Below are 16672 nucleotides of genomic sequence, written 5' to 3'. Positions count from 1 at the left end.
TCTTGAGCTGAGCTGCTGGGAAGGGTAGCCGGCCTAGAACTATCCTGGTCAGGCTGTGTATATGGGGCACGTCTGGAGACTCCCCCAGACCAGGTATTGTTTGTATGATTGTACAGCAGTGTAGGGACTTTTGGGTGTGTATTTTGGACACATATAAGTGTTTCTGAATGAAACTGTGTGTAGGAGACTGTAACCACAAATATGTGTGAGAACATGTGTGCAGGGGTCTGTAGGCTTGTGACCATTTCTCTGGGAGTTGCTGTGGGTAACAGTATTTGTATGGCTATGAGAAGATGAGTGTGGGTGTAAGACTTTGGGGAGCTGAGGGTATTCTCTATAGGAGTGGGTAGAAAGGATCAGTGGGCTTTTTTTGAGAGAAAGAGAGACAGAGGCAGAGGGAGCCTGGTTCTCCCATCTCTTCCCCTGTCCCCGGGGGCCCAGTCAGGGCCCTCGCCCCATCTTTGCCATTTATATGACTTCTGTTCTCTGTTTGCACGCTGCCCAGGAGGGACTACTATTCCTACTCTTATTACCCGTAAGTAATCTGGCCCCGGCCGGCGGTTTGTGTCCCCAGTGTCTCCCATTCTTTCTTGGACCAGACCATCTCCATTTATCAGTTCTTCTCCATCTCCTTGCCTCTAGTCATGCTGTTTTTCCTACCTCCCTCTCTTTCCATCTTTCACTTGGTCTTGCTTCCTGTGGCTGTTTCTATAGCCCTCCCTATCTGTCTTTTTTTATTTTATTTTTATTTTTTAAAGTTCAGTAGCTACAAAACATTCCCACCATAAACCTGGGACATTCTCCCACAAATACACCCAACGTCAGTGGGAAGAGTGAGCACAAGCCAGAGTTCTGTCTCTGACTTCAATTTTGCTCTATGTCCTCTGTTTCCTTCTCTTTCTCTCCCTTCCCCTCTTTTTCTCTCCCTCTTTTTTCTCTGTTTCCATCCTTTCCTCTTTCTCTTCCCCTCCCTTTATCTTTTTGCTCTCCCCCTCCATCTTTCTCTTCCTCTCCTCTTCTCGCTTCCCTTTTCTCTCTTTCCTTACCTTTTCTTTCTCTTTCCTTCCCTTCCTTTCCTCCTTTTCTCTTTATTTCTCTCCTCTCCCTTTCTTTCTCCTCGGTCTCTCTTTTTCCCACTCTCCCTTCCTTCTCCCTTTCTTTTTCTGCCCTTTTTCTCTACCCCCTCTTTCCCTTTCTCCTTTTCCTTCTTTTGTTCTTTCTTTCCACCTTTTTGTCTCTCTCCCTTTTCCCTTTCTATCTCTTTTTCTCTGCTTCCTCCACCCTTCCTCCCTTCTCTTCTCCTCTTTTTCTTTCTTTCAATTTATTCCCTTCTCTCCCCCTTTCTCTTTGTGTCTCTTCCTCTTCCTCCCCCTTCACCTTTCTCTCTGTGTCTCTTTCTCTCTTTTCCCCTCCCCTTTCTATCTCTCTTTCTGTCCTTCCCCTTTCTGTTTCTCTTGTTCTCTCTCCCCCTTTCCTTTCTCTATCCTCCTCCTCCCTTTCTCTTTCTTTTCTTCCATCTTTTTCCATCTCTCTGTCTCTATGTTTGTCTCTCTCCCTTTCTCTCTCTCCCTCCTTCATTCCTTCCATCCCTTCCTCTTCCTTTTTTTCTCTCCTTCCTTCCTTCTCTCCTTTTCCATCCCTCTTTCTCTTCCTCCAGTTTCTGTCTCTCTCATTTTTCTCCATCTCTACATCTTTTCTTTTTTTCTGTCCTCTTTTGCTTCTATGTCCTTTTTTTCCTTTTTTTTTTTCGGACTCTGATTTCTTTTGCTTTCTTCATTTCTCTCTATGTCTTTGTCTACCTTTATTATGTTTTTATATCCTTTTATGACTTTATGTGAGTCAGAGAATCTGAGTTCAAATTTTGGCTCTGTCACTTAAGACCTGGTAACCTTAGGCAAGGCACCTCCGTTTTCTGGATCTCAGTTCCCTCATCTATAAAGTGGGAGGATTGGATGAAATGATCTTAGCCTCTGAGGAACTTGAAAGCATAAATCTATGGTCCTATGACTTCCTTTCTTGTATCTGTCTTTCTTTACTCTGCAAACATTTATTGAGCATTTATTGTGTACAGGTCTCTTTGCTTAGCACCAAAGATACAATGACAAAACAGATGAAATCCCTGACCTCAAGGAATAATTCATATATAATTATAATATCTAAGAGCATGACATGTATCTATAGAATTTATAAAAGATATCAGAAATTGGAAAGGGAAGTATCCAAGACTGTGTCCGAGCCAGCTCCAACTGCCTTTGAAGAATGGATTATAAAATTCTTAGTGTGAGCACTCACACTTCAGAAAGATGCAAATGCTACAAATTAGGGCTTGACTTATTGTCTTGTTGATTGTCTACACTTAAGAAAATGATGAGAAAATGTTAATAGTATTGATTAAGTTCAAAAGCATGTCCCAGGAAGTTTGTTCTTTGGAGATCTGAATGTTAAATATTTACCAGATCACTTCTAACTTGGGGAAAGGGCTGAGGGGGAGAATCAAGAGTCTTCATGGAGGAGATAGCTCCTAGGCTGGGCCCTTAAGTGAAAAGAGTTCCAATAGACAATGTAAAAAGACCATACAAGGCATGGAATATATGGCTTGAGCAAAGACACAGAGATGGGAAAGGACAGGACAAAATCAGAGAAAGATTAAATAGATTTCTTTTGGCTGTAAATAGCTCAATATAGGGAAGAGTTTTTTTCCCCCGCCACAATTGACTATTCTATAGTGGAATCATTATCTCTGCAGGTAGTGAGCTCCCTGTTTCTGAGAGTTTTTATTCAAGGAAAAATTGGTCAGACATGTTGTATATTGGGTATTGGTTAAGAAGTTGGACAAGATGGCCTCTGGGTTCCCTCCTGGTGATTCTAAATGTGTACATCCTTTGTGGGAAGGATCATTCAGAGGCCATCTAGGACCCTTCCTCTCCCTGAGGAGATGTTTGACTCAGGGCAGGCAGGCAAGAGATGGAGGGGATTCTCTAACTTTCCCCTCACAGTCCTTATGACCAAGAAATCGTGCCTCCTGTCTAGCTTGCATCCTTTCTTCCACGATGGCGGCCCCTTCTTGTGACTTATTTGTGGATCTAGGAAACAGACCTGCTCTTCCAAGCCATCTTTCAGAGGGTCCTCATAGCCTTGTCTTCTCCAATCTGAGTAGCCCCAATTTCTTCCTGTGTCCTTCTGACATCAGACACACATGTCTCCTTTTTCTTCTCTATTCCTTTTTCTCTCCCCCTCCAAGGAGCCCTGGCAGTGAGAAATAGGAGCTGACATTTTATCTACGTCCCACTCCTCGACCACCACGGCCTTTTCTAAGCCAGAGTCAGCCACAGACCAGTGCTGCAGGCCACATCCATTGCAAGACATTAGTGCAGTCACCTAGGCTGAGTAGCTCAGGGGTGATAACATAATGTTCATGAGTAGGAGATTGGGGTTTGATCCTAACAGTTAATTCGCTCCAATTCTGTCATCTTTTTTTAATCACCTGCTGGGTAATGGGGCTAGAAGACTGACATAGGAGAAAGTCTCTGTCCTCAAGGAATTTATCACATTTCTACTATAATATGAATTAATTAATATATTTAGCTGCACGCAGAGTAGCCTCTGTACTTAGGGCTATGGCTACAAGAAGTGCAGTGTGAATGATTCAGGGTGATCTCATTCTCACTGTCAGGGTGGATGTGGGGATGTTGTAGGGAAGTAAGTTTGAGGTCTGTGAGAGTTCCTGGGAGGGTGTGAATTGGGGAAATGGCTTACAGGTTGGGAGGGTAAACTTGTTTGTACTTTGGGGTCTGTACCTGGTTGGAGCCTGCTAAACCTTGGGAATGGGTGTGGGCTGGGATTATACCCTTTCTGAGAGGGGACATTCTCTTCTGAAGCAACAGGGGCCTTCCTCTAGGGGCCCAGGCAGGGGCAGGGTGTCCAAAGTCTCCCCAAAGAGAGGATCACTCTGGCAGGTTCTTTCTCATATACCTCTGTAAGTTAGGTCTTCTGGCCCTTCATGGGGGCAGAAACTTTCTAGGAGATAGTATGGGACTGGAGAAAGGAGACTGACTTTGGAGCCAAAAGATTTGGGTTCAAATCTCATCTCTGTGGATTACTGCTTGTGACTTGTTTCTGGGCCTGTTTCCTCATCTGTGAAATGATAGAATTGGACTAGATGGTCTCTTCCATCAAGCTCTAAACCTATATTCTCGGTAGTTAGAAGCCATAGTCACTGGAGAGGAAGAAGAAGGTGAAATATATGTATCCACCCGATGGGTTCAGGGAGCATTACAGGACTTTTTTCTCCTTCTTTTCCTTCCCTTGCAGCCCTCAGGGCTCTAGCTCACCCCCCAGTCTGGTCCTTTTCTCATGGCTCTGCCCATTCTCTCTGGATGACTCTCAGACTGGTGTGAGTTCTTGCTGGTTAGTCCGGCTCAGCACTCACCACCCTTCCCTTCTCCATGTACCACAGGAAGCCGGTCAACATGGCCAAGGCCACCATCAACTACCGCCACGAGAAGACCCACATGATGAGTGCTGTGGACCGCAGCTTTACGGATCAGAGCACGCTCCAGGAGGACGAGCGCCTGGGACTCTCCTTCATGGATGGCCACAGCTACAGCACCCGGGGTGAGTGGTGGGCAGCTGGGCACTGGGATTGAACCTCTCCCAGCCAGCCTTTGAAGCTGATGTGTTCTTCTAGCAAGCACATCCCTGCTCACTCCTGGCTAGTGTTTGTTGCCCAGGCCACAGGGAATAAAGTCTGCAGTCACACTCCCTTCTGTTTCTCCCAAATAAATCATGAGAGCAGAGTCCTCTAGTCACTCAACAGTTAAGTGAAAAGAGACTTAGAGCCAGAGGGTCTGCATTCAGTTACTGCCCCTGATGCTTACTGTCTTTGTCAAGTCACTCGCAGGACCTCAGATGCTTCATCTGTTAAATGAGGGGGTTGGACATGATGATCTTTAAGATCTCTTCTAGCTTGAAATCCTATAAGTTTTGAATTCAATTCAATGGGATTTTGCTAATTTAGTATATAAGTAAGAACCAGGATGGAGGGTAGGGATGATTGTCATGCAAAGGCAATGGTCTTTGATGAGAAAAGATGAGGCAAAAATGACTAATAGTGAGTTGAACCCCAAGATAAGCAGGAATATAGCAAGAGAGCATCTAGATACCTTTATGAGTGTAAATAACCAGGATCAGATGGACTGTATTCCAGAGCAGTGAAAAACTCTCTCAGCTCTGATCTCCTATGTTCTAAGGGCCCTCCCAGCCCTGATCTCCTAGGTTTTAAGGGACCTTCCAGCCCTGACATCCCCTGTTCTAAGGACCCTCACAGCTCTGACATCCTGGGTTCTAAGAGCCCTCCCAACTCTGACATCCCAAGTTCTAAGGGTCCTTCCAGCTTTGACATCCTGGGTTGTAAGGGCCCTCCTAGCTCTGACATCCCAGGTTCTAAGGGCCCTCCCAGCCCTGACATTCTGTGTTCTAAGTGCCCTCCCAGCTCTGACATTCTGTGTTCTAAGAGCCCTCCCAGCTCTGACATCCTGGGTTCTAAGGGCCCTCCCAGCCCTGACATTTTGGGTTCTAAGGGCCCTCCCAGCTCTGACATCCTGTGTTCTAAGGGCCCTCCTGTGATGACTGAGTTAGTACCCTGGATACCTTAGAATCAGCCAGAGTCAGGATAAGCAAAAGTTCTTGGTCTTTATTCTTGGTCTTTAGAGATAAGAGTGAATTGGATGGACACAGGTTCTCCACAACCTCTTCTCTTTGTTTCCTGCCCAGAAGTGACCCTGGCTAGTCTTACTCCACCCCCTAATCCTTCCCACAATTCTCTGTATACACCAAAAGATCAAACCTTCTGGTAGGTTATAAAACCTGTCTGCTGGAGCCAGTGCCTCTTTGTCAAAAATCAAGAAGTTAATAGTATAAAAAGCTAGATTTAGAAGTTCTCTAGGGTTCTCTAGTGGCTCCCCTTTCTTTTGTTTTTGGAGGAGCATCTTAATGTCTCTGTTTTTCCTCTCTACTATTGCCTGTCCTTGAGAATTAAAGGGTATGCCAGTGGTGTGTAAAATCTTATACTGTGCACAAAAGTGTACAAAATGTTTAGAAGTATATGCAGGTCCATTATCTGTTTTTATGGCTTGTGGCACATCCATAATTGCAAATGCTTGGATAAGGAATTCAGTGACCACTTAGGCTGTCTCTTTTGCTGTTGGTATTGCAAAAGTGAATCCTGTAAAGGTGTCTACCACAACATGGATAAAAGACAGACGACCAAAAGACTTATAATGGGTCAATCCATTTGCCAAATTTCATTGGGTCTCAAACCATGAGGGTTCTTCCCTGGAGGGAGTGTAGGAGTGTGGAAAGGAAGACAAATTGTAGAGGCTTTTACTAAGCTCCTAGCTTCTTCTCTTGTTATCCCAAATTGTAAATGTAAAGCTGGAGCAGCCTGATGATATTTAGAATGAGATTCCTGGGCTTCTCAAAATAAAGAAGTATTGGCCAACATGATAAGAAGGCTATCTGCCTTTGAATTACCATAAAAAATAGGACCTGGAAGTCCCCTATGAGAGTGGACATGCAAGATATAAATCTTACCTGGATGCTTTCTCACTTGCTCTTGAATTCCTTAAAGAGCTGATATATATTAGAGGCTACAAATTTTATTCGGGCTGTGGCAATTCTTTGTACCACACCTACTAAATAGGCTGAATCAGATATAATATTTATAGCTCCTGGATAATAAATAAGAGCTAGAATGATTGCATACAATTCATTCTGCTGAGTGGACTGAAAAGGAGTTCTAATTACTCTCTTTATAGTTAAGTCACAAGAGTATATAGTGCAAATATTTGGATGCATCTGTAAAGGTAGTTGGTCCTTTAAGAGGAACTTAGAAACCTTTTCTTCAAGAATCCATTGCCAATTATATAATAGTCTGATTATCTTTAATGGAGACCCGTGTGTAAAATTTGGAGCCATAGTTAATAAAATTTGCCACTGTGGGATGATTTCACAGCATACATTAATTTGTGTATTAGTATAAAAGGTGTATATCTTGTCAGATCTTATCCCTGATAATTGTACTGCTCGCTTAATGACCTTTAATAAAATTCTAGCCACAAGCACTGGGTAAGGAATAAGGCTTTGTTCTGGTTGTGCTGGGAGAGTCACCCTCTCTATCACACTGTCTCCTTGATGAAGGTCTGTTGTGGGTGCCTCTTGTGTAGCAAAAACAGATATTTCCAAGGGTTTTTGAGTGACTCTTTGAACCACATTGGATAAAGCCAGTTCAACTTCTCTCAAAGCCTCTTGACTTTCTTTTGTAAGCTAGTGAGTTTAAAGCACTGTCTCCCCTTAAAATGTCACATAATGGTTGTAATTGATATGTAGTCAAGCCTAACACTGGTTGCATCCATTGGATATCTCCTCTCTATTTCTGAAAGTCATTTAAGGTGTTTAGCTTCTCTGTTCTTAAGGAAAGTTTTTGTACTGTAAGCACCTTGAGGTATACTTCATATCCTAAATATTGAAAAGGAGCATGTCTTTGAATTTTTTCTGGAGCTATGTGCAATTTGTAGTTCCTTAGTGTTTCTATGGTCTTTTGTAGACATGCTTCTAACATTTGTTACTCAGGTGCACATCCCAATATATCATTCATGTAATGTAATAACAACTTTTGGAAATGCTTTTCTTACTGGAGTAAGAGCAGTAGCAACATACATTTGACACATAATAGGGCTGTTTTTCATTCCCTGTGGCAAAACTGTCCATTCATATCTTTTATAAGGCTCAGCTAAGTTAATGCTGGGGACTGAAAAGTCAAATCTTTACATATTCTCCTTATCTAGAGGAATAGAATAGAAACAATCCTTAATGTCTATAACCCAAAGAGGTCATTCTCTGGGCAACTGAGTAGGAGATAGAGGTCCAGGCTGAAGAGTTCCCATAGTTTCCATCTGTTCATTTACCTTTCTTAAATCAGTCAACACCCTCCATTTTCCAGATTTCTTTCTTACAACAAATATTGGGGAATAAAAAACCAAAGTACTCATTTGTAATCCTAATTGTTGTAAAATGTCTCTTCCCCACAGATTGATGGGGATTTTTTCAACTATAAAAGGAGTAAAAACTCATGTTTCACCTTCAAAAGTCCATCTCAAAGGGGTAGCACTAACTGCAGCTGCTATTGATCCTCCTATGCCAGACATATAGGTGTCTGCCTTAATCTTTGGCCAGTGATTGGGCCAGTTGGCACCTCTAATGACTGTACGAGCTGCACCTATGTCTACTAATCCTTCTAATGGTATGTCATTTATATAGATAGTGAGCATAGGTTGGTGAGCTGTAACTGCTGCAGTCAAGAATATTCCTGGATATTGTTGCTTGGAGTCAGAATCGGGGCAACTATCACCAGATTGCTTATTAGAAGTTTGTATCAGTAAACCTGATGCTACTACTTCTCCTGGGTGATAAGTCACACGTTGTCTACCTGTATTAATGACTGGATATTATCTACACATTCCCCAGATTCCCACATCAGTGTATGGATGAATACTGTTTTGTAAGCACACTAAGGAGGTGAAATGGTCAATCCTACTGTGCCTGGAGGCAAGGGATCCATAAGTTGGAGAGGAACAGATTTCACTTATCCAGGGGGTATCTCAATTGTCCCAGCTGCATACAGTTCTATTCTCCCCAATTTTAATCCCTTTCTCCCATCAGATTGCTTCCTGGCTGATTGGTCATGTCTGGGTATTGAACTTCTAAAGGCTCTCTGTGTGTAGCATTGGCTGCCATCATGCCCCAAGTGTTTTTTGCCTTGGGCCCTGGGGCTGGGCCCCCTCATCCCATTTCCCTGAATCAATCTACATTCTGATGCCCAATGGAACCTTCTATTGCATTTTGGACATGGGGTATTAGGTCTTGTTTTCCCACCCTGTTTTCTAACTCTGTCTCTATGCCAACATTGAGCTTTCAGATGCCCTACTTTATCACATTGAAAACATTGGCAAGTCTCTCTGAAGTCCCTTGCCAAAAGGGACCCTGTCTTCCCATGTTCGGATCTTGGGAAGTCTGCATCATAGCCTGGCTATAAAAGGCATTTGTGCCCACTGTGGCACAGCATCTTATGAGCTCCTCTACAGGAGCATCCTTGTGCAGTCCTAGTATAATTCTTCTGCAAACCTCATTAGCATTTTCCTTAGCAAGTTGCCTTATCAAAATGTATGTTACTGCATTTTTACCAGTAGTTTGTATGACAGCTGTCTGCAAATGTCCCACAAAATCAGCAAAGGGTTCATTTGGCCCTTGTGTTATTTTTGTGAAGGCTTCTCCTCTGTCCTATTTGTCTGGGAGAAAACCTCATGCTTTGATAGCAGCAGCAGCAGTTTGCTCATACGCTGCTATGGGGTAATTAATCTGTACTGAAATGTCTGCATAAGAACCTACCCTGTTAGTTGGTCACAAGTGATTGGAGTATGAACTCCACTTTGACTATTTTGTTGGGCTTGTATCCTACAGAGCTTACTGTATTCAGAAAGCCACAACAAGTTTTGTCCAGGTTCTAAGCATGTCCTTGCTATAGATTTCCAGTCCCTAGGGGTTGAGACTTCATAAGCCAAATTCTGTAATAAAATCTTAACATAAGCTGATATAGCCCCATAAAGAGTGCAAACCTTTTTTAGGTCTTTGAGGATTTCTAGATTAAAAGGAGCATATCTTCTACTTTCTTGACCTGAAGAATTAAACTGTTGAATCACAGGATACATTTGTATTCTCAAATCAGCTAAATCCTGCCCTTGTTCTGTGGCTTTTGGTACTGCCTTTTGTTAATCTAGCCATAGGAGGTGGTGATTGTTCAGGGGGAGGTGCTGGTGGTGTCACTGCCCCTCCCACTCCTTCTCCCTCCATCCCTGAAGGTGGAGTTGATGGGGGCGTGTCAAGGACCTGCTACGGTTTAGGTGGTGTTGAAGCTGCCTTTTGAGAGGGAGAATCACCATGCCCTTCAACCTTACTTAACTCCTCATGCCCTCTGGTGATATTGCCATTAATCTGTCCTTTGTCTTCCTCTTTTTCCTCACACTTCCTCATCTAGCTGTTCTTAAAACTTTTCTTTTTTATATAACTTGCAGGATTCTTTAAGGCCAATTGTATTATGTTGTACATATAGAATGTTTCCTTGGAAATTGAATCAGGACCTTTATCGTTGTAGTATTCACATAGTTGATCTCTTACCAGCTTTCAATTATCCACCCCTACATCTTCTTCCTTTAAGAACCAAGGGGATGTGCGTTCTAATGTACCCAAGAGTCCAACGATCTGCCCCCAAGTTACAATTAAGCCTTGTCCCTTGATCAACTTAAGTATGCTTTCTATAGCGCCTCTTAGGGGTGGAGGTGAGGCTGGGGATGGGGGAGAATCTTTGCCTAATATCTGCCCCATTCTAGCTAGAAAAGGTTACTAGTTTAGCCCTTAACAAAGTAAGTTCCCTGTTTGTCTATTAAAATACTCACCCTATTTCCTGGTCACTGGGGACTTCTTCAGTGAAATTAGGGTCCTTGGTTCATGCGTTGGGCACCAAATGTAAAGTCCAGGTTAGCACCCTGGATGCCTTAGAATCAGCCGGAGTCAGGATAAGCAAAAGTCCTTGATCTTTATTCTTGGTCTTTAGGGGAGAAATGAACAGGATAGATGCAGGATCTCCATGACCTTCCTTCTCTTTGTCTACTGCCAAAGTGACTCTGGCTTGTCTTACTTCACCCCCTAATCCTTCCCACAGTTCTCTGTATACACCAAAAGATTGAACCAGCACAGAATAGAGGGAAGGACCATTTTCCAAGCATATGCTAATAGAGTATTATCCAATTGGTAATTAACCTTAAGTGCTCGGTTGTCCAACCTCACTGTATCAATTCAGAGTTTCAGCCCTTTATACCCTCCCTGCTGTGACATCCTGGGTTCTAAGGCCCTTCTGTCTCTGATCTCCTGGGTTCTGAAGCCCCTCTCACCTTAGACATTCTGTCTTCTAAGGTTCTAAGGTGGATAGCTTCTTGGAGACTAGGAAATCATGGACAAGAATGAGGGCTTGTCTTAGTTTAGTCTGCAGGGATCTTAATACCAGGATTGAAAGTCAGAGGCCGGGCTAGACAAAGCAGAAGCACAGACCCATGAAATCCATCATTTGGAAGAGGAAGAAGGATGAGAAGAGAAGATGAAGAGCCTGAATGAAAGGGCAGAATGTCCCTGGGCTTAGAGGAAACATGAGGACCACTCTGCATCCTTTTGTAGCTGGGCTTCAGGCTGGGGCAGGGGCCTGCTGGAGAAGGGAGGAAGCAGACCCTGATGGCACAAAGCCCACCAAGAGGACAGTCATGAGCACAGAGTAAGGAGAGCTGGACGGCTCAGAGCACAAGCAAAGAGTGCCATCTGGTCGGTACCAAACCAGGAGCGGGCAGAGCCAAATCCAAAAAGCATCCTGGAGGGACATGAAGCAAAGCACGTGATGGCCCCAGCCTGGGCCAGGTGCAAAAGGAGAAAAAGAAAGGACAGTCCTCCTGTTGGCCCTGAAGAATGTACATATGCACCCTGGGGCTCAGAGTGGGAGGACCCCATAGATGGTTCTGGAGCTGGAAGGAGATTATTGAGGCCGGAAGACCTCATGGCACAGTATCTTAGAGCTAAATAATAGTAGTTAATGTTTATAGGGCACTTACCATGTGTCAGACAGTGTGCTAAGCACTTTACAGTTGAAATTGTCAGAGCTGGGGAGACCCTTAGAACCCAGGAGGTCAGAGCTGGGAGGGCCCTTAGAACCTGGGGTGTCAGAGCTGGGAGGGGCCATAGAATGAATGTTTAAGACATCACAAAAATTGATGCATGAGCTTGTTTCCGAGCTGCTGGAAATTATGTCTAGATCAGAGAGGGTGACATTATCAGTAATAATAAAAGCAGTTTTGACTCGTACAAGGACAGACATTACCAAAAGGGACAACTCTGTACGTAGTGCTTTAAGTTTGTAATTCTATATATTAATCCTCGGATTCTTTCATCAGTTCCCTAAGGTTGGTGTTATTTTAATTGCTTTTTAACATAAATGGAACTGAGGCAGAGTAGTTTGAGTGATTTGCCCCAAACCTTATCAGTAATAAGTATATGGAATAAGATTCTTTGGGTCATCCTCACTCCAGTTTCCGTACTTCATTCACTGCAATTGTATTAAATTACAATTAAAGCAGATTTGGACTTTCTTGACTTTCAGAGCTTTGCAAAAGTGAAAAAGGTCTCTGATAGGTAGTGAGTTCCTGTCACTGCAGGTCCTCCAGAGGAGGTTTTTCTTTGGAAGCTGAAAAGGGGATTCCAGTTTGAACTAGATGACTTCTGAGATCAGAGTTTTTCTGATTTTGTGAACCCAGGTTTCCTAATTCCTGAGCCAGTGGATGTTCTCCTGTCACCCGAGGCCTCCCTTGCAGAGCTGGCCTTCCCTCCTCTGGGACTAAAAAGAGGAAAATGTCTGGGGGTGGGGGGTTCCTGCTCTTATCCTGGCTTTAAAACTTAGTAGTTTTATGACTTTGGGCAAGTGCTTTTCTACCTGTGAGCCTTCTCTGCCTGGTGAGAATAATAATCCTGGCTGTACTTACAGTGTAGGATTGTGGGGAGCAAAGTGCTGGGGAGAGGAAAGGGGAGATTTGATGAGGTTCCCTAAAATCTTGCAGCCATTTGAGCCAGAAAGGACATCGGCCTTTGGACAGGGAGCTGGACCCCTCCCCAGAGGGGTGTGGGGGTCAGAGTTTCAGGAGGGGAGCGTAGGGGGCTCTCTGGGATTGAAGATGATTGGAGCTGAGAGCAGCAAAGGTTTACAATGGAAAATGCCAACGCAAAAGAAATCCCTCTATTCAGCTCCTTTTACTAATCCGTGGCAGCGGCAGCAGCCGTGGCTGGTGGTAGCAGCAGCTATTTTCAGGATTTTCTTCTCTCTGAATGGGGGGTAATTGCTGGGAGTTGCCAAATGTTCCAGATTGTTTCCCCAAGAGAGAGGAAGGGAGGGTCTTGTTCTCCAGGCTATGCTGGGGATGGGATGGGAAGGTGGAAGAGGAGGGAAGTAGGGGATCAAGGTGTTTTTCTGAAGGATTCCAAGCCTGAGCCCCTTTCTACACTTCAGTGACAGGGCCCAGGGCCCTGACAGGAGAGGAGAGAAGAAATTAGGTTTTCATGGAACATGAACATAGACTCTTAGAACAGAGAATGTCAGAGCAGGAAAAAGGTTTAGAATTAGAATGTCAGAGCTTTTAGGCCCTTAGAATAGAGAATACAGGGCTGAGAAAGACCTTAGACCATATGGAAGAGCTGGGGAGCCCTGAGAACATAAGAATGTCAGCACTGGGAAGTTTCTTACAACAGAGAGTGTCAGAGCTGGGAGGACCCTTAGAACCCAGGATGTCAGAGCTGGGAGGGCCCTTAGAACCCAGGATGTCAGAGCTGGGAGGGCCCTTAGAACTTGGGATGTCAGAGCTGGGAAGGGTCTTAGAACTTGGGATGTCAGAGCTGGAAGGGCCCATAGAACCCAGGATGTCAGAGCTAGGAGGGCCCTTAGAACCAAGGATGTCAGAGCTGGGAGGGCCCTTAGAACCTAGAATGTCAGAGTTGGGAGGGCCCTTAGAACCCAGGATGTCAGAGCTGGGAGGGCCCTTAGAACCCAGGATGTCAGAGCTGGGAGGGCCTTAGAACCCAGGAGGCCAGATTTGGGAGGGAATTTAAAATACAGATTGCTAGAGCTGGGAGGCTCTGTCACTTCCTCTTTGGGCAAGTCACGTCATACTTCTGGGCATCCCTAAAATTAGAGAGTAGGACAAGACTAGCTGTATCAAATCCCCCTGGACAGCATGTTATGACCAGAAAACCACACGATGACATTATCCACATGGGACTGCATTTTACTTATTTTTGTTTACTATTTCCCATTTTCTTTTTAATCTGCCTCCGTGGGCCCTCTGGGCCTCTGAAGCCCTTCCAGGTCTGTGTGTGGGAGGGCCGCCCTCCCTTACCCGTCCTCTGTGTCTCCTTCCCCTCTATCAGGGGACCAGCGGAGCAGCGTGGTCAATGAGTCGAGCAGCCTGCTGGGAGGCTCCCCCCGGCGTCCCTGCGGCCGGAAGGGCTCCCCCTACCACACCGGGCAGCTGCACCCGGCCGTCCGAGTGGCTGATTTGCTGCAGCACATCAATCAGATGAAGACAGCTGAGGGTTATGGTTTCAAGCAGGAGTACGAGGTAAGAGCTCCCGGGGCTGGGAATCAACATAATAATTATACCATATATTGATAGCTCTATTTAAGGCTTGCAAAGAACCTCCTAAATCTTACCTCACACACCCTGGGAGGCAGGTGCTATTGTTATTGTATTTATGAGGCAAATGGGTTAAGTGACTTGCCCAGGGTCTCACTGAGCTTTGGATTTTAATTCAGCTCTTTCTGACCGAGCCCAGCACTCTCGTCACCACTCTGTGCTGTCTCCAAATCCAACGAGAAGACCTAAATCTGCCGCTGATAGCCCCTGTGATCTTAGATAATTTATCTATCATTTAACACCCTCTGAAAACGAGGACTGATCACTTATAAATCCTACGGTCCTTATCCTGCCTCAGTCCTGACCTGAACCTTGAGTCTGAGCCCGTCTGTAGCTTCAGCTCTGACCCTAACTCACCATCCCCTGAGCTTAATGCTGATGCCGTTCTAAATTTGCGCTTGAGTTTGGTCAGACCCTGATAATAATCCGAGGCTTGGTTACTTGCCCCTTCACTTCCCACAGCTCTCTTTTTTGGGGATACCCTGGCCTAGGAGAACAGGCACCCCAGAATTTGGCCCCCACCCGGAGCCTGTCCACAAAAGCTCTATGCTGCTCTAGGAATGCCTGTAATTTAAAGCAAGGCCGGGGTACAGTTTACAAAGTGAGCTTATCCATTAATCTGTAACCAGGGACTCTTCTGTGGAGTGAGGAAAGGCTCAGTGAACATTCCCTTCAGCTGTGGGGCCCCGAGACACTATGTGGGGGAGCATGGATCCCGTGGGCCCCCTATTTCTCAGGCCTCCCTCCCTTGCCTTGTTCTGGGATTTTGGCCTGAGGGTCGCGGAAAAGGGCATTTCTGGAAAAGCATTTGATGTGGCCCAGAGGAAGGGCTCGGAGAACCCGGACCCGGGTTCACTCTGTGACTCTGGGTGCGTTGGCTCAGTTTCCCCTCCTGTAAAATGGGGTTGAACCAGACAGCTGGGCTGAGAGCGGAAGCCCCTGCTCCATCCTCAAAGTCTGTGATTTCTCTAGAGCTTCTTTGAAGGCTGGGACGCCACCAAGAAGAAGGACAAGACCAAGGGCAGAACGGAACCTGTCCCACCTTGTGAGTGTTAGAGTAACTGAGGGAGAGCTGGGGCAGGGATGACCTGACTGGCAGGAATTACCCTCCGTCCCGACACTGGGGGACAGACATCTTGCTGGGGTGGGTGAAGGCTGACGATGGGGCTCCTTGTGCCTCAGCCTGGGGCGTTCATGGCCCAGAGGGAGGAGCCCAGTCCGTCCTGTAAGCACTTGTTAGTTTGGTCCAAGGCTGATGGGAAGGCTTGGAATGTTGATATAGCAGCTGAAGGACAGAGATGCTTTTTCCTGGGGATCCCAGAACTTCCCTCTCTCCCCTTATCTCCAAATTCTCTCTCACCGCCGTCTTCCCTCGGCTTCCCAGTTCAATGCCCGCCCTCCCTCTAATGCCCCGCAGCTCCCGCCCCTCCCCAAAGTGTCCCCTTACTCCATCCCAGCCTCCATCTTCCTCTCTTCATTGCCCCCAGATCATACACCCTTCCTCCCTACCGTCCCCAACCTCACTGCGTATCAGATTGGGTAACTGTGTGTCCCGCCCCCCGGTGCCCCGCTGCCGGGGCCACTTGCTCAGCTCTCCAACCCCAGTAGCCCACCCTTAGACCCCGAGCTTCTGGCTGGGCCCGCGGGGCTGCTTTCCAACACCACCACATTCTGGCTTGCAGATGATCGGCACCGAGTGAAGCTTCACCCGCTTCTGGGGGACCCCAACGCAGACTACATCAACGCCAACTACATCGATGTGAGTGCTCCCGAGAGACCTCCCTGTGCTGCCCTCCCCGCCCTCCCCTCACCCGGCCAGGTGCCGAGCACCCACCTGCGGGCTGGCTGCCGTGGGGATGTGGGGGAGCACCGCTCTGCTCCTGCCCTCACGAAGCTCCTGCTGCAGCGGGGGAAACCGCTGACTGATGGATGGCAGAAGGCAGGGGACGCATCAGACAGTGTACCTCAGAGAAGGGGGACATGTGGGCAGCCCCGATAGTCAGGGAAGCCTTCTTGGAGGAGGAGAGCCCGGAGGGATGGCTTGGAGCTGGGAACTAGCTGCTGAAGGCGGAGGCTGGTCTCCTCTTGTGTTCTTGCCCCCTGAGCCTCGGGCACATTGCCAGGCGCACATCAGGCTTTTCAGAAATGGCTGTGAGTTCAGTTGGGTTTTCAGGACGAGGAAGAGATAGATCTGGTCACGGGGAGGATTTGTGTGAGCTCCTACAACCAGGAACCAGAGGGGTTCCTCTGTATGGGGGGGCTGGAGACGTCACGGAATAAATAGGCAGCTTCCTCCAAGGAACCAGAGGGAGGGAACGGGCTCAGCAGAGCGGCATCGG

General features: G+C 46.2%; 1 protein-coding gene across 1 annotated transcript in view; it reads left to right on the top strand.

The window, feature by feature from the left end:
* The window catches only part of PTPRU (protein tyrosine phosphatase receptor type U), a 116176-nt gene that overhangs the window by 74111 nt on the left and 25393 nt on the right, over positions 1-16672 (top strand). The window contains 4 exon segments of the mRNA XM_051987997.1: positions 4457-4614; positions 14068-14258; positions 15306-15378; positions 16016-16092. Coding sequence (XP_051843957.1) covers positions 4457-4614; positions 14068-14258; positions 15306-15378; positions 16016-16092 — 499 coding nt within the window.

Source organism: Antechinus flavipes, chromosome 3 (genome assembly GCF_016432865.1).
Source record: "Antechinus flavipes isolate AdamAnt ecotype Samford, QLD, Australia chromosome 3, AdamAnt_v2, whole genome shotgun sequence".
Taxonomy (NCBI): domain Eukaryota; kingdom Metazoa; phylum Chordata; class Mammalia; order Dasyuromorphia; family Dasyuridae; genus Antechinus; species Antechinus flavipes.
This window is presented reverse-complemented; position numbering and strand designations above follow the sequence as displayed.